Below are 18259 nucleotides of genomic sequence, written 5' to 3'. Positions count from 1 at the left end.
TTTCTACAGACAACTAATTTTAAAATTGGGCTATGACTCCAACCAGTTTTAGACATCCAATATAAAGAAGCAAATTACACTCTTAGGAGGCTTAGGTGAATCTTCGCTAAATAGGTAATCATCTAGAATTGTGATAGTGCTTATATTAAGAATAAAAAATCTTTTAATGCTCAAAATAAATTATCATCAACCAGCCTTGGCATGGTTAAAGTTCAGATTTTGTTTGTGAAAGACGTATCCAATAATGCCCACAAAAGCAATTAAAAGCCATTTCGACCCTGCTATTCAAACAACAGCTATTTACTCATATTTGTGTGCATATATACATACACACATACAGTACTATACATAAACACATATACAGACACACAAACATACACACCTACTGTGAAAGACTCAGGCAATAGGGATGGGAGCCAAATGCCTAAAGATCAGAGTTACTGAATTTGTTCATAGATAGTTCACCAAAATTGAAAGAATCAGACAAAACAAGGACTTACTTTTTTTAACCTCTGAGACAGAAATGCAGTGATATGATTAATACTTTTTTTTTACTGAACTGAAAGGCTCAGCTGCAGATACTGATGCAGATCTGATAGGAAATGATAAAAATTGCTATCATATGCAATGTTAAAAAAATGCAATGCAAGAAAAATATAACCAAGTACAATGGAATGAACACCGATACTCAAAGGTAAGAGAAGGGTTAACTTCTTTTGTGAAAGGATGAAGTAAAATGAAAGGTGAATGGAAATGTACTCCCTCTCCCCCCTCCCCGCCCCCATTTTCTGCCCTTGTTTATTTAGGTCTGGAGCAATGGTTCGGACTGAGGGAAATGGAACCTAAGAGATAATCTTGTTGAATACGTGCTGAGTGGTTTTCAACTCTTACCAAAAAAATGTTTGTAATTCAGTTCCATACACAAAGGTATTGATCTGAAAACTTAAAAACAACTTTTAAATTTACCTTAAAAATAGTTAAATGAATGGAAACGTGCTTTATTATGATGTGAAATAAGAACTCCCCATATATTTTGCCATCATTTCTACCCCAAGGTCAAATTTAGAAATATATTATGATTTTATTACTAAATATATTAGTCTAAATGAATAAGCCAGCAATATTTCTAAAACGTGTTTAAACAAACACCTCAATACGAGATTCAATTTATAACTGAAGTATTTCCCATTTTATGATGTTTTATTTTAACTGACATTTAATAGACTTTTATTATAAACGGTCATATAGTGAATATAACTCAGCCAAGTTATGTGTGGAATACACATGCTCAGGGGAAGACTATTTAACTCACTTGTAGCTCACACACACTTATCTATAAATACATATATACACACACATATACATATAAACACAAACATTTTGTTTCAGTTTTTTTTCCCCAAATTCAAGTTAACAATTTAGTGGCAGAGGGAGGCTGTAAAAACACAAAGACTATTTTTAGATGCTACATATTCATGTGAACCAATACATTTATCATACAACTGATCATACAGCAATCTTGACTTCTATCTGAATGAAAGTAGGTCATTTTGTTATCAATGCAAGGTTTAAAAAGACAACTTCATACACAAAAGGTGGTCCTTGATCAACTGTGAAAACAACTAGCTGACATCAAGTGTTCGAACATAAAAACCCAGACTGGAAAACTGGCAAACTTAATATTCCTTATCTTTCCTGATAAAACTTATTCCCTGCACTCTCAACCAGCTAGAAAAATATTCTGTACACCAGAGAATACCACATCTTCTCTGATGGTGACTTTGGGACACAAGTAGAATCACTTTTCCCCCTTCATCTTTTTTTTTTTACCCCCACCCCCTTTCTGAAAAACAGCTTTCAATCTATTTACACATTTCACTATTTAATAAGAATGGTTCAGGCCAACTGATTCCATAGTTTTATAAAATGTCTTTCCTATGTCATGCATGTCTTGAAAAGGTGAAGAAAAATAAAGCCAAAAAAAAAAACAAAGAAAATTTAAATGGTGGGGGTTAAGTTTGGCCCAAAGCTTAAGAATAGAAACATACTGATAGCCAGAAATTAAAAGTGACAAAGTAAAAAAACATTATTATCTTCAAACCCTTTATCAAATAGAGGATTTCTACAAGACGAGACATATTGGGTGCTACAGAATTATTTCTCTTGCACTTTTTTTTCAGGGTTTGTTGTTTTTTTTTTTGTTTTTTTTTTTTTTTTTATGCTGAACCATGACCTCCCTTAGCTGCACAAACCAAGCAACAGAGCATTTTAAATTATTTTTACTTCCTTGGCCTGGTGAAAATTTTTTTCATAAAAACTTGCCCTTTCCACCAAAGCAGGTGTTCACAGACTACATGAGTAATAATTCTGGCAACTAAAAGAGTTCCAACTTCTAACATTCCAACTTAAGAGTTAGAATGAAAGTATGTCAGTTCTTTTCAGGTAAAAATGGTTTTCATAGGCCCACTAATGCCCTTTTTTTTTTTTTTTTGTGCCCAGTCAGCTTTAACCTGGTATCTTCAAAAGGAAATACTGACTGAGGGTGTGTGCAGCAGATAGAAGTATGTGATGGAATATAAGCAACTGGAAAATTCTGCAAAGATTCTTAAATGTCAACTTTAAGATCTTTAACAGGTTTGGGGAAATGGAAAACTTGATATTTTAACTGAATACAAACTTGGATAAAATCAGAAGTGACAAGAACACATACTAACACTAACAACACACTCCCATAAACTACGTTCTGAAACACAGAGGGAATGAATGCATCAGGACAGATGAGATTTATATAACTTAAGGTTGGGTGAAGTCTATGCAAAACACAGAACTCAATTCTGCCATTATCAGGAAATGGCATTTTTTAAAGGTATTTTTCCCCCTAACAAAAAACAAAACAAAACAAAACACAACTGCCTACAATTTAAAACTTCATACATGCAATTCATTTTCTGTTACTGCAAAGAAAATAATGTCTTTTATGTCCAAACTACAAAAATAAAACCACAGGACAAATGTAAATGTTGAAAACAAAATCTTCAGAATCCAGTAAAATGAATAGAAGGTGGTTTGTGGGTGGCTGTTTTTTTCTTTTCTTTTTTTTTCACGTGTTTTACCAGACAGGCAGTCTTAGGTTTATATACAAAAGTAAAACTGAAAATATAGTTTTGTTCTCTGTACATTTCTTTTAATTTTTTCCCTAAAAAAAGGAAAAAAAACCACACACTTGTGTACGTTTCTAAACAGAATAAAGTAAAACAGAGCACAAAGTTCTCTTCTTTCTGCCAAGTTCATTGAGTCTGGGGGGTAGGAAGAAGGGAGAGGGAGAGGGGAAATCAGTCCAATGAGATAATGTCCGGTATGATGCCAAAGATGGATGCTGTGTCTGTGCCGCTTCTATTGGCAACTGCATGGCCATGACTTTCTCGCAGGCTGTTAGAAGAAACAAGACTGCTGTTACTGCCACTACTGCTTCCATTCGTGGTTGGAAGGGCAGTGCTACCTCCTGCATTTAACTGATCAAGAAACATCTGTGAAGAGGCATATGGAAAAAAACGAGACGAGTGTAAGAGGTCTTGATCATCCGAGACAGCTGCTGCTGCAGCGGCAAGAAGGGAGGTGTTGTAATGCTAGGAAAAAAAGACAAATATTTTAAAATTATACTTCTGAATTATTAAGTTTTCTTCCCAGCAACACAAACTTTAAGTAGGAAATTGAAATATATTGTAAATATCTGAATATTCCTTAGTAAGACAATTGGTACAATCAAGTGAATTCATGAAGTAGTGATCATTTACCTCTGGAGACCTTGGTTTCTGAAACCAGAAGAAAACTGGAAGCAAAAGCACCAATACTCTTCATTCAAATGCAAAAAGCAATCAAATCTCAAAAAGCCAAATTATAAAGTGGAGCAGTATAGTCCTCCCTCCTTGTGAGGAGACATTCACTGACTATGAAATTTATGAGCCAAAATAATTTGCTACCTCTTGGCACAACATGAAGCAGCACTGGAAAAAGGCAGCAAATAAGAATTACTTTTACTACACTTAAACACAAGTGAAACAAAAATTTTGAAGTACTGCCCTTTAAAAAATGAGGGTTGTGGTATGTGGTACTACCATTTCAGAACCTTTCAAGGAAAGCCATTTTATTTCAGATGTAATAGTTATACTTCTAAAAGAAATAATTTGTAGAGAAAATTAACAGAATAATTTTTTTCTGCAACATACCTGATTGTCTCCTGATAAGAAGGGAAAGAAATCTAAACCTGTTGAGAATAAAAATAAAACATTATTATCTTTAAAGATAAAAAAACTAGAAATTTTTAAATGTCTTTAAATTTAAAAAATATTATCTCAGTATACCCAAGCTCTTTAATAAATACCATCAAAATTATATACAGGGTGTCCCAAAAGTTTTAGTGCAGTTAGAAGCTAATAAAACTGCACTAAGACTCTTGGAATACCCTATACGAATGTGAGCAAATACATTGTATAAGACTTTATATTCCTATTCTCTAAAAGGCTGTTGAAAGTCACCAGGCTTCAATGCAAATTCAAGAAATTAAAAAAAACAAAAACCCTTTCACCCATATACTACTTTTCTTGGTCTCTTTCTGGGTACTTGAAGCAAGTATTACTCAAAGTAGTTATCCAGAGGTAAAACTCAGAGCAGTAGGAGTAGGGTATTAAGGGTTACATGAAAGTTTGGTACAAGAAAACTTGTTACACTAGCTGCCTTACTCCTGTGCCGGGTTCAAAATAGTGACAAGAGTAATTAGTACCTACAAAAAGTTACCACCTGTCCACCAGGGCCTCCTTCTATCTAAACTGGCCAATGCTTATCTTCATGCCTGTTCTCAACCTAATTTGGAATTCAAAAGAGAGTAGTTGAAGAACAAGTGAATAAACATGCATCAAACATAAAATGCTAAAATCACAATTTGGGGACGAGGGGGCAGAGGCAGACCCAGGACAACTAACAAAAAGTTTTTCAAAAAACTAGAATTTTTTTTTTAAGTTGGTTGACAGATACATATATGAAACATCATTAATATATAAATGCTGACAAAGATACAATGTATTAAAGGAAAACAAAATTTCCCATTTTCCCCCTTACATCTAATTTTTCCATACAGTGTAGGCACTATAGTAACAGTAGCCTCTGGAGTTTATTAGTAAAAAGTAGCCCCACAAAAAGTACTAAGGACAAAGCTCTAACTAGGTAAAGACTCAGTTGCACTTTGGAAGATAAACAGAAATATTCAGAAAATCTTTCAACAAATATATCATTCTGATTTTTCTTTTAGCAGATTTCAAGGCCTTACTTTTTAAGTAAAAGGCATTCTAAGCTTTGGAAGATGTTTTGGTTAAATGGTTGGTTTTTCTTGATGTTATGAAATATATAAACCTTTCCAGAGGTAACACTAAATAAGGGGGAATAGATTGCTTTTGGCAGAATCCCAATTCATAGTGCCTTGAAATAAATTATTTAGTTTGGTCTTTTGTAATCTGTGGTCCTAGAAACCATAAGGTTTGGAGTAACACTGTTAATCTAGTAATCGCACTTAATCACAAACTTAAAAAAGAAAACAATGTGCTAGATGCTATTTGATAATGTAAATAATTTTTATAAAATTAAAAACACAGCTGTGGAAATAGTTTAGTATTTCTTCAGAATAAGAACCAGATCAACCACGTGGAAAAAAATCAAGTTAGAAACATTTATTCTAGCTACTGTTCAAAATCAGATTTTACATCATTAGAGAGATAACCACCTATGGCTACATTATCTAAACTAGTTGACTGAAAATTCAGATTTATAACTCTAAATGATAACATGTTTTTGGGAGACTGTATATACAGCCTGTTGATTCTTTGAGGACTTGCAAATAACTGTTCCTTCCAAAAGCTGTGGCTGGTCGTGATACCCAGAGGTCATTTTAATAGCTACAAGTTCTGGTTATAGTGGCCATAGATGGATCGTACAGAAATGTACACACGCCCAACTTACAGCAGAAGTGCAGAAACTTATTGCCTCATCTGATCTAAAGCTTAAATATTTTGCAACTTTCCAATTCTTCCTTAAGCTCCATTCAGAAGAGGATTATTTGGATCCGCTTTATCCACAATATTATTTGCAAATATAGGTAAAACCAACCTTGCAAGTCATAAGGCATGGGAGTCATGTGGAATGGGTGCCTGTAGTCTTGTATGAGGGATGTATTAATGTAGCTTGTGTCTACAGCAGGAAGGCTTGGGGTTCTTGACACTGGAGATGCTTGATGAGGCAGATTTAAAATGCTAAAAGAAAGAAAAGTGTCCACAGTTCAAGTCACTTAAATTTCCTATTGATCACAGATAGCCTGAAATACAAGTTCCTTCTGCTTTTAAAATCTAACTCGGTAAACCTTACAGTACTACAAAGGTTATAAGGAGAGAGAAACAGGTGTAATGGTAATAAATAGCATTGTACTTTGTGCCTGAGGCAGGAACATAAAGTGGTATCTCTCTATCCTAATGGCACACCATTTTTGGGAAAACATACACTTAAGTCATGTTTTTTCTATGCCTTGCCCTTGTTATAACTCTGATAATAAACATTCACACACACCACTAACCAGATATTAAAAAGGCAGAACTTACACTTAAGAGTAGGCAAGGGAAAATGCAATTGTGTGATGTCTCCACGAGGTATTCAGTGAAAAACGTTAAGATTAAAAATAAGTTTTGAGACAAAAGAAAACAGGCTTGGTGGCTAAGAAAGTAGAGGTTTCCTTGTTATTGTTTGGTACATTAGTTGTGTCTGACTCTTTGTGACCACATTTGGGTTTTCTTGGCAAAGATATTGGAGTCTGCCATTTCCTTCTCCTACTTGTTTTACAGATGAGGAAACTGAGGTAAATAGGATTAAGTGACTTGCCCAGGGTCACAGAGCCAGTTCGTGTCTGAGGCCAGACTTGAACCTAGGTCTTCCTGACTCTAGGCCTGGTACTCTATCCACTGTGCCAACTAGCTGCCCAGAAGTAGAGGTTACCCCTGGAATAAAGCACGTTTTTCTTTAAAAAAAAAAAAAAAACAACCATGTGAAGGTAACAAAGTGAATGGTTAGCAGCCATGAAAGTGAAGAAATCGGCAAACACTGAGGGATGATGGAAGGTCCCGAAAGGGAGAACTAAAGGTCCAACAATGGAAAATAAGGAGAGAAGACACTACAAGATGAGAGTTTAAATGGCTGAATTATAAATAAGTTCCCCTCACCCTATCCCCCAACTGTTCAGATTAAGAATTAAAAACAGGGAAGAAATGTTAGAGATTTGAGATGAAAAAGACAAAACTTAACCGAAACAGTGTTGGAGCCAGAGTTATTTGAACAGGGAAAGAAAAGTACTGCCTCACTCATGTAGTCTTGCTTGATGAAACAGGGGATATATAGCAATACAATTTCAGTAGTACAAGCTATTATGTAAGAACTTAAACTCTAGCCAGCTACTCTTTGTTTCCAGGAAAAGAAATCTTAGTTATAAGACTTTACCACATTTTTATGAATTGCAGATGAAGCATAAAACATTCTTTCCTCCTCTTCATAAAAATGTACTGTCTGATGAGAACTTTAATTAAACTTCTTCAGTCTATCATAAGTAACATTTTCCCATTAGCTAGCTCCTCTGACAGTACTTAAGGGATTAAAAGGAAAAAAAAAGTTGAAATTCCAATCTGGTATGGTGACAGAAAGGTATTAGAAATTTCTGTAAGACATATGAAACTGGAAGAGTCAGTTATGGGAGATGCAAACAGAAAAGGTATTTTATTATATTCAGTTCAACGTACTTGCCTTTAATTCTTGGCAGTTTTCTTTCTTTCACAATGCATGGGAATACTAGAACAATCAGCACATCAGACTGAGTTCTCCTGTAAACTGCTAATCTACTATAGTCCACTATAGTAACCTGGGTAAGCTTTAGTGTGGTAACATGGAGTTATATGACCTCTAAAGTTACCACACATTTTCACTACTTCACAGTTTCAAATCTGATATTAGATAGAACTGTTGTACAGATACTAATGTGGAGCCACCCAATCCCTGAGCAACTGAGGAAGTGGTTCATATAGTTAATTATTTTTTCCAAGAATAAACATGGTGCTTTTGCGGGGAGAAATAAAGAAAATACGGTCCTTAAAAAAGCTTGGAAATCTAACTGCATAAATCATCCAAAGGGAAAAATATCCAGTTGAATGATACTAATGAATATTTTATCAAATCATTACATGTATCTGTCCACAAACATTTTTAAAAGTGGAATTTACTTCATACAACATAATACATATCTATGCACAAATATGTATATACATTTTAAAAGTCATAGTTGCTAACGCTGAAGAAATAAAATGATACCCCTGTACTTTCTTTCCAAACATTGTGGTTTTAGAATATGCATTTGGTTACACTATGGTTTTATATTAAATAGAAATATCCTACCATAAAAGCTTTGCAGGTTATTTGTTTAAACTATGTTAGCCTTAGGCAAGCTGAAATTCAATGTTGTTTTCTTTTCTACTTACACAAATCAATAAACTAAGTTTCTCACAAGTCATGTTACCCAGTAACAACCATAAAGTTGGACTGCTAGCAGAAGTTAATACCCATGAAGAAAGCAGAAAAACACCCAAAAGATTCAAAGAAGCAAAATAGTACACATATCCATTCTGTTTAGCATAATTCTATTGCTTTAAATGTCTCTAACTTCTATTTTTTAAGGGACTGATGAGTTACTTTGGGATGACATTGTTATTCTGCATATCAAACTTTGCTATAATAATCACTGAGGTGTTGCGAAATAATCTGTATCCTTTATGATTTGGGAAATAGCACAAATCTACCCAGAACACAATAATGCTTTTTTGTTGGTACCAATTCATCTTGATAATAAAGGAATCTTCATCTATAATAATTGCAAATATGGCCAAATATGAAATCTTTTGAGAATTGCTGATCTTTAACAGTAAACATAGAAACAATTTCAATTTAGTGACACCTTGTGTCATGAAACACATGATTTCCTTTTTTCTCTGGCTACTCCCTCTAAGTCTCTTGTCTGTTAGCCAGCAAGAAGTACCAAAAACCTTCCCTGTGCCACATCATTGCTGAAGGCTGCCCAGCTCTGACAATAACATGTTGTCTACCTCACCTCTCCCTCTAGGCCAGACCTCATGGCACACTTTGCTTACATCATTCTCATAATAAAACGCATTAAAACATGTCATGTGTATTTTGTACTGCAGCTTTTAGCGAATCAAAAGCGAGCCTTACCACAGAAACAGATGTATTGGTTCCATAGGAAAATGGGACAGACAGCCTCAGTGGTATTATGATATTCTTGAAGTAGTAAAAGAATGAGGGGAATGAACAATGGGGCATTTATAAGAGCAAACAATACCTAGAATTTGTTTCAAGGTGTGCAAAGTGCTTTATGTTTGTTAACTCATTTGAACGCTCCTGATAACAAAGGCACAGGAAGAGAGCATGCAATCTTCATTGATGGAAAAGGTGCTCATCCATACTACTTCGATCATGGATATACAGCGTAGGGACCAAAAAAGGTCAGTTGGGTATATGACCTATTGCCCTACTAGAATGTAAGCTTCACAAGGACAGAGCCATCGTCGCCCAAAATTGATAATAACCAAGACCTAGCACAGAGGTTTGAACTTAGGAGGTGATAATAAATATGCCCTGGTTGTTGAGGAGTGAAACTGGAGGGAAGGCTGAGGTGAGGGAGGTGAATTTGGGCAAGGTCAGGTTTAGGTCCAAGAATAAGTCTGGCAATGTACCTGGTTATTCACCCAAACCTTGTTTTGTATGGAATGTGCCATACCTATAGCTGTGGCAGACTGATGAGGGGATCTGTGCCCAGGGGTAGCCTTCCAGTGTGAAGGTATAGGACCCTCAGTCATGGGAGCAAGTTCAGAAACAAGCAAGATCTGTGAGGCTCCAATCCCAGGAGTAGAGTGGGGTCGCAGTTCCAGCTTCTAGGCCAGTCTGAAGCCTGCAGAGAAATAACTGGGACAGGAATCCCAGACAAAAGGGAAGCCTATAGCTCCATCACTTTAAACCAGCAGAGCTTTCCAACTAGCTGATAGTGGCCATGTCCGCCATCAATCTATGAAACTCCAAAGGGGGCAAGCCCACAGACTTGGTTCTTAGATCCAAACTCAGGTCAGGAACTTGCAGAGGTCAGACTGGGGGGTGTGAGACATGGGAGTAACAATCAGGCCACTTTGGGAGCACTGCAAACTTGTAGGTCCTCAGCCAGAGCTGTCCCTGAGATCCTGGAATAACAGACCTGTCAATACCCCTAGAAAACAACAGCTAGATCAGCTCAGACATTTTCTCCGGAAATATTTAAAGCCTAGCCCTAAAAAGTCCAAAGTCAGGAAGCAGATTGAAAGAATTAGCAAACAAAGAAAAGAATCTCACTATAAAATGCTATCAGGGTAATACAGGTGTTCAAGACACAAACCTGCCAAAAGAATGACTCCAAAACATGTATAAGCAAAGCCTCAAAGAAAAACTCAGCTTGGGCACCAATTAAACTAGAATTGTTGGAAGAAATGAAGCAAGAATTTAAAAATGAAAACACTAGAGGAAAAAACTGGAAAATAGATGAGAGCTATGGAAGAAAAATTAGAGAATTAGCAGTTCAGACCAACCACACAAGTCCATAAGACTAATGGAGAAGTGAATGACTCAGAGAATGAGACAGACGAATACATATTCTGTATATGGCACAACGCATAAATTTGTTTTGCTTGACTATACATGTTTGTAATAGGGATTTTGTTTTTCACTCTTTCTCAATGAGTGTGATGTTGGGAAAGAGCGAATATGGATTTTTGCCCATCAAAATTTTTAAAAATAAAACAAAACCTGCACAACACCCTGGATGCTTTATGTTTATAGGGTTAAAAAGAAAGTCAAAAATTGCAACTGGTAGTAGCAAAATGTTTGTTGAGTACACACCAGAGTAAGAGGAAAAAGAATCTCCAGAATTCTCAGCTATTCAAGACCTGAGCAAACCTCGTCACAAATATTGACAGCTAATTAAAGGCAAACAAGTCTGGAAACCAGGAAGTGATATATGTATCTTTACACAGCTATTATTGCTCCTTTTGGTCATCAACTCCTAAAACAGCTGTCATTCATTTTCTGTCTTACCAAACCTGTTGATCATTTGAGACACCAGATAGCTAGGCTACAACTTTTCTTTTTAAAGTTTTATTCAATTAAATTTTATTAAAGTTTATTACATTTATTAAATTTAATCAAATAAGTTTCTTGGTAAACATCACACACTAGAGCAGATACAATGTCTTTAGGACACTGGCACAACTTTTAGTACAGTAACCCTGTTAGCTTTTTTGGCTCCTGTACCATATTGCTTGCTCATACTGTGATTTTAGACATGGAACTCCTGGTAAGGAACTCTAACAATGAAGATTCACACCTGTTCTGACATTTACAATCAGAGAGATGCCTGGGAGCACTGAGAGGGTAAGTGACTTTCTCACTCCACAAGTCAGACGGGCTCAGAGGCAGGACTTGAATCTAAATGTTACTGATTGTAACACTGCCTCCTCTACTCATTATGCCACAATGCCTCTTCAGGATGAACTTACAGTCTTTTTTTGTTTGAACTTCTATCTAATCGTATCTCCCCTGCCATATCTTGAGAAGTTAATTTTTAAACTCAATTTAACTAAATTTTATCTTGTTAGCTTCCGTGTAATATTATAACCTGTGAAGGATCTATTGACTCTAAGTGCTCCCAAGTATAAGCAGTACTACAAGTTTCCCAAACTTAGTATCCAATCTCCTGAATGTTTCTTTGTACAGGCTGTCCCCTAAGCTAGATCTACTTCCTCCTCACCTCTACTTCTAAGTAGGCCAGTGGAACTGGGATGTACATAAGAGGGAGGGGAGAGAGCATGTGTGAGTGTGTGTGTGTGTGTGTGTGTGTCCCAGAAAGAGAGGCTGTATGGAGAATGGAATGGAGAAGGGAGAACCTGGAAGCAGAGAGACCAGTGGTAACCTCGAAGAGTAGAGTTTTAATTAAGCAGTAGGATTAGAAGCCAGACTCTAATAAAGTTGTGAAATGAGTAAAAGGGGCGGGGGGGAGATAGGAATGGAGACAACAACAAGATGTAATAGCAGTTTAGATTTGAAGATCTTTGCCACCCATTAATGGGCCATGTGACCTGCTTACATCACAGGAAGTCTAAGTCACATGTGGTAGGAGGAGAAGGAAATTGTGTCACAGGAAATGCTGAGAGAGCAGTTACTACAGTTAGAGCCGAGGGAGAGAGCAGATGTGTGGTGGCTGTGAGTGAGGTTGTCGCACGGGGTGGCTCTCTGCTGTGATGTTGTGGACTCGTTGGTTATGGGATCCGGTCCTCTGGTGTCTGCTATATTGTGATTATTGCCTTGTTGATACACAAGCAGAGGGGGCTTTTTTAGCAATGAAAGAAGAGACACCTGACTACGGCTTAAGGGAGATGAGAGAGTCAACTAAGGTTTGTTGTAGTTGTTACTGTTTTTCTCAAAGGTTGGGAGAAATGTGGTAGTGCTTGAATGTAGCCCGTGGGGGTTAAGAGGAGGAACGGGGCAGGGGACTGAAGACTAGATAGAATGACTGAGAAAGGAAACTGCTGGAAGAGACAAGAGGGTCAAGAGCAAAAGAAGAGAGTATGGCCTTGGCAAGTAAAAGGGCCACCTCTTCATTAGAGACTAGAGGAAAGGAGAGAATGGAAACTTAGGTGGGTTTTGATGTATTGAACAGGAGAAAGTAGGAACTTACAATGGATAGCTGCTACGAGGTAATGTCCTACCACTTGCCTGGGGCTCTATTCCTAACAGGTCCGGTGATGGTGGGGAGGAGCATCACTTAGTTCTCTCTCTAACACCAGGGAAGAAGGAAGTATCACACATAGTCAACTGGAGAAGAAAAAAAGGATTGCTATGCAGAAGTGATGGCTCAATTAGGATGAAATAAGAAATTTGTACGGACACAGTTCTGAGACTTCCTCCAACATTATCCAGTAGCATAGAAGCAGGAGTAAAAATGTTTGAGCCTAGTGTCAGGGGTCCTATAAGATAGGGTGCTGATAGCAGTGTCTGAGGCTAGGTCCTGAGCAAAGTCCTGGAGTTGAATGCCCGGTGTCAGAGGTATTACCTCTGCCCTGTCCTGGGTCAATGGCTCTTGAAAGTGTAATATTGTTTGTTAAGTAAGGCAAGAGCAGCAGTAGCTTCCAGGAGAAGAGATTATGTTGGAGAGGAGAATAGGGCATTCACTCAAAGTGGATGAAGTTACCTCCTTTTGTCTATCAATGCTGGCTCAGAGGAATGGAGGTCTTTAAGGTCATTCTGGATGGGTCACTTAGAGGTATACAGAACAAAGTAAAATAAGTTGAGGTGGGAGAGAACATTAACAACTAGGAAATTCAGGACAGCTTTTCAGTACACCTGAACTTAGCTTTGAAGGAAATTAAAGATTTTAAATGGTAGAAGTGAGGTGTAATAGATTGTAGGTAATGAGGTGACAAGATTACAAAAGCACAGTGTGAGAAGATGGAATGCCAAGCAGGCTAGTTTGGCTGAAAGGCAGAATGTACAAGGGGGAGTTATGTGAAAAAAAGTCCAGAAAAAGGGCCTGGAGCTAGATTTCAAAGGGCTTTAAATGCCAAGAGTTAGTTCGCCTTTCATAGAGGCAATGGAAAGCTTCTTTTCTTGAGCAGAGGAAGAACAATGGTAAGATCTATATTTTGGGAAGATTATCTTGTTAGTTGTTTGGAGAACGGATAGGAGATACTGGATGTGGGAAACAAATTGAAAAATTATTGCAACAGTGTAGGCCACTGGTCTCTGAAGTTGGGGCTTATCCCGGGGGCCTTCCCAAAGCACTAGCCAATTGTTGGGACTTATTTCTAATACAACTGCAACTACTCTTACCCCACAACACTTTGCCTTTCTCTTTGCTGAGTAAATCCCAAAATTCCCTCATAGTCTAGTCACTGGATTCTCAGGGCTTCAGGGCACCCACAGTGGTAGTTGAACTGATGCCACTGAAAAAATTCTTTCTCTTCATCAGAGTGGGAAGTGCCTCCCTAGAGAGTAGGTTCTGCCCCTAGGAAAAGTGACTAATGAGTTAAGAGTCACATCTTCCTTTTTCATTTTGAGAGGGAGAGTCAGTCAGTCAATAAACATTTATTAAATACCTGCTACATGCCAGGTACTGTGCTAAGTGATAGAGATAGAAGGAAAGGCAAAAGACAGTCCCTTCTCAAGGAGGTCAGAATCTAATGGAGGGGACAAAATGCAAACACCTATGTAGAAACAAGTTATATATAGGATAAACTGGAACCAATCAACAGAGGGAAGGCACCAGAATTAAGGGGGAAAGGGAAAAGCTTCCTGTAGATGGAAGGATTTTAGCTGGGACTTGAAGGATACCAAGGAAGCCAGGAGCCAATGGGGAGGGAGAGAATTCCAGGTATGGGTTACAGCTAGAGAAAATGCCTGAAGTGTCTTGTGCAAGGAACAACAAAGAGGCCAGATGTGATTACACAATATGAGGGGGAAGAGGTATAAAATGAAAGAAGCCTGGAAAGGTGGGGAGGGAGGCAGGTTATGAAGGGCTTTGAATGTCAAACACATGTTGATCCTGGAGGTAATAGGGAGCCACTGGAATTTACTGAGTAGGGGGAGTGGGTGATGTGATCATACCCTTACTTTAGGAAGAGCACTTTGGCAACTGAGTGGAAGATGGACTGGAGCAGAGAGACTTAAGGCAGGCAGACCCACCAGTGGGCTATTTCAATAGTCCAGATGTGAGAGCACTTGCAGTGTCAGAGGAGAGGAGGAGGAATATACAGAAAGATGTTATGAAGGTAAAATTGACAGACCAGATGGATATCGGGGGTGAGAGAGAATGAGGAGTCCATGATGATACTTAGGCTATGAGCCCAAGTGACTGGGAGGATGGTGATACCCTCAACACTAATAAGGAAATTAGGAAGAGAGGAATTTTTGGGGGGAGGGGAGAGATAATGAGTTCAATTTTGGACATGTTGAGTTTAAGATGTCTATAGGACATTCAGTTCAAGATGGCCAATAGGCCATGGTTATGTGAGACAGGATGTCAGAAGAGGAGTCAGGGCTAGACATACAGATCTGATAATCTTCAGAGATAATAGCTGATGAGAACACCAAGAAAAATAACAAAGATGGAGAAGAGGGCTCAGGAGAGTCTGAGGGGATACCCCTGGTTAAGAGGGTGAGGTCTAGATGAAGATCTAACAAAGGAGACTGAAAGAGAGTGGTTGGACAGGAGAGAGCAGTGTCACAAAAACCTATTGAGAAGAGAGTATCAAGGAGGAGGGAGTGATCAATGGTGTAAAATACTGCAAAGAGGTCAAGGAGGATGAGGATTGAGAAAAGACATTGAGATTTGGCATTAGGAACTTTGGAGAACAGTTTCAGCTGAATAATGAAGTTGAAAGTTAGACTGTAGAGAGTTAAGAAGAGAGTGAGAAGAAAAGAGGTGGAGGCACCAGATGTTGACAGCCTTCTCAAGGAGTTTAGCTACAAAATGGAGGAAAGAAATGGGACAATATAGTGGGGGTGGGGATGGATGGATGGAGAAGTGAGGTTTTTTTGGGGCCTGTTTGTAGGCAGCAGGGAAGCAGACAATAGAAAAAGAGAACTGAAGGTAAATGAATGAATGGGGATGATTAGGGGGAGTCTGCTGGAGAAGACAGGACATAATTATTAGTGTACAGTAATATGTGTAAATAACTTACAAATAAGGAAATAAAAATATATTGGGAAAGCATGAGCCACCACCATTTCAAAAAAAACTGACAGTGTATTCACTTAAAAGAATCTGGAGATCATAGATACAGATGCAAAGTAATGAGGGTTTGAACTAGCATGATGACTAACTGGAGAAAAGGAGATATAATACAGGTTAAACACTCAATCAACGGGCCTTTATCAAACATCTACAGTATGTTAGGCAGTGGGAGACACAAAGACAAAAAAAAAAAACCAAACAGTTCCTGCCCTTAAGGGACTTATATTCTACAAAGGGAGACAACATGTACACACATATACATAAGTCATAGACAAAACAAATTGAGGACTAGGAAAGGCTTCATATATGTGATTATACTTAAATTGAACTTGAAGGAAATGGGGGATTCTAAGTGGGTAGAGATAAAGAGGAAATGTATTCCAGGAACTGGTAATAGCCTGTGAGAAGGCAAGGAGATAGATAATGGACTTTCATGGGTGAGAAATAGCAAAAAAGCCAATCTGATTGGGGCTGCATAATGTTTGAAGGTAAGCAACTGGAAAGGTAAATAGGAGACAGATGAAAAAGAACTTCAAATGGTAAACTGAGAAGTTTGTATTTAATCTTTTGGGTAGAGAGATGTTGTAAAGGCAGCATGGATTAGTGATAAAGCTGTACTTGGCATCAATGATGCTGATGATATCCCTGCCTCTAACACTAATTACCTTATCTGAGCCTCAGTTTCCCATCTACAAAGAAGATAATGCCTCTAGCATACTACCAAACAACACATGGTGGCTGTGAAACTCAAATGAGATAAACTATGTAAAACACTATGCAAACCTTAAAAGATTACATAAAGGCTAGTCATAGTTAGAATTAGTAAGATTTAGCAAATGATTGTATACAGTAGGGAGAGGGAGAAATGGGAATTAAAGATGACTTCAAGGTTACAAGCAGGAATTAAATTAAAAACTTCCTGGACCTCCTTTTTTGATCTCACAGGAGCCCAAGATCCAGAGGCCTTAAACTGTATTTCATCATAATTAATGTAGCCCTTTAGTACTTATAAAGAAGAAATTTCATTTATGGGTATCAAGCTTTAATGAAAATTTAACATAATTAAAAATGAAGAGCAATAAGACTTACTACTGTCACGAAAACTTTAAGTAAAAATAGATAATCTGTACAGCTGTATGTTGCCTTTAATGGAAAGAGGGAAACTAAGGATGGGGAGGTTTAGGGTGAAGATAATGTTCCATTTTGGACATGCTGAATTTTTTGCTTGTGGGATAGTCACATGGGAATGTCCAGCAGACACAGATGATCTGGGACTGCAACTCCAGGAACAGAGAGGAGGATAGTAAGTTCAGTTTGGGAGATGCTGAGCTCAAGATGGCTACGGAACACCTTGTTCAATGTTTAACAGGCAATTGGTAATCAAGGATAGGAGCTGAGGAAAGAACCGATGGGTAGATATCCAGAGTTTGTAGTTATGGGCATAGAAGGAATAATAAAATACATAGAAACTTCTAAGATTACCAATAGAGAGTATAGAGAAAAAGAGAAAAAGGACCCAGGACAAAGCAATGGAGATCAGCCCTGATTAGGAACCAGACATAAATGAAGAGAATGAGAGACCATGGAGGTCAGGGCACCCAGGGGTGGCCAACAATGTCAAAAGTATCAGGGCAGCTAGGCGGCGCAGTGAGCAGAGGAGTCAGGAGGACCAAGTTCAAAGGTGGCCCCAGACACTGACACACTTACTAGCTGTGTGACCTTGGGCAAGTCACTTAACCCCAACTGCCTTGCCTTCCCCTCTGCAAAAAAAAAAAAAATAGTATCAAAGAGGTCAGGAAGGAAGAAATTTGAGAAAAGACCATGGAATATAGTAATTAAGAGATTGTCTTTCAATAACAAAGTTTCACCAGCGGTGAGGTCAGATGCCAGATTTTTAAAAGCTCAGAAGAAAGTGAGAGGTAAGGAAATAGAGGTTATGAGTGTTGATAGTTTTTTCTAGAAGCCTGGACACAGCCTTGATTAATAATGTTTTAAAAAATACGAAGAACTAACGTACATAAAATGTAAAATTTAATTCTATTAGTCTATCTACCAGATAAATTTTAATTCTAACTCTTGGGTACTTGAATTCTTTATCACACTAACACCTACCCTTTGTTATTTAATGGTGATGCAGGAGATACTGAAGGGCAGGTTCGCTTGGCAGATGGTTCTTCCTCTTCTTCATCTGATGAACTGTCTATAGTGAGATCAATTACTTCTACTTTCTTATTTTTGTTTGAAGATTGGTGGTGAGAAGATACCTGGTGATCCAAGGGGGAACCCAAGCATCCTGAGGGGGAAACAGAACAGTTTAATTTAAAAAGAAAATAGATTTTTAACATTTTCTGTTCT

The 18259-nt window shown here is 37.8% G+C and overlaps 1 protein-coding gene across 2 annotated transcripts in view; it reads right to left on the bottom strand.

Annotated features, from left to right (window-relative positions):
• Positions 1-982: 982 nt before the first annotated feature.
• Positions 983-18259, bottom strand: part of PIAS1 (protein inhibitor of activated STAT 1) — a 152325-nt gene continuing 135048 nt past the window's right edge. For both annotated transcript variants that reach the window (XM_036734769.1, XM_036734770.1), the window contains exons 11-14: positions 18017-18197; positions 6157-6299; positions 4227-4264; positions 983-3626 (exon numbers count right to left, since the gene is read on the bottom strand). In XM_036734769.1, the coding sequence (XP_036590664.1) occupies positions 3333-3626; positions 4227-4264; positions 6157-6299; positions 18017-18197 (656 nt within the window). In that variant the 3' untranslated portion in view covers positions 983-3332. The remainder of the gene's footprint in view (positions 3627-4226; positions 4265-6156; positions 6300-18016; positions 18198-18259) is intronic.

This window comes from Trichosurus vulpecula, chromosome 8 (assembly GCF_011100635.1).
Source record: "Trichosurus vulpecula isolate mTriVul1 chromosome 8, mTriVul1.pri, whole genome shotgun sequence".
In the NCBI taxonomy this organism is placed as follows: domain Eukaryota; kingdom Metazoa; phylum Chordata; class Mammalia; order Diprotodontia; family Phalangeridae; genus Trichosurus; species Trichosurus vulpecula.
This window is presented reverse-complemented; position numbering and strand designations above follow the sequence as displayed.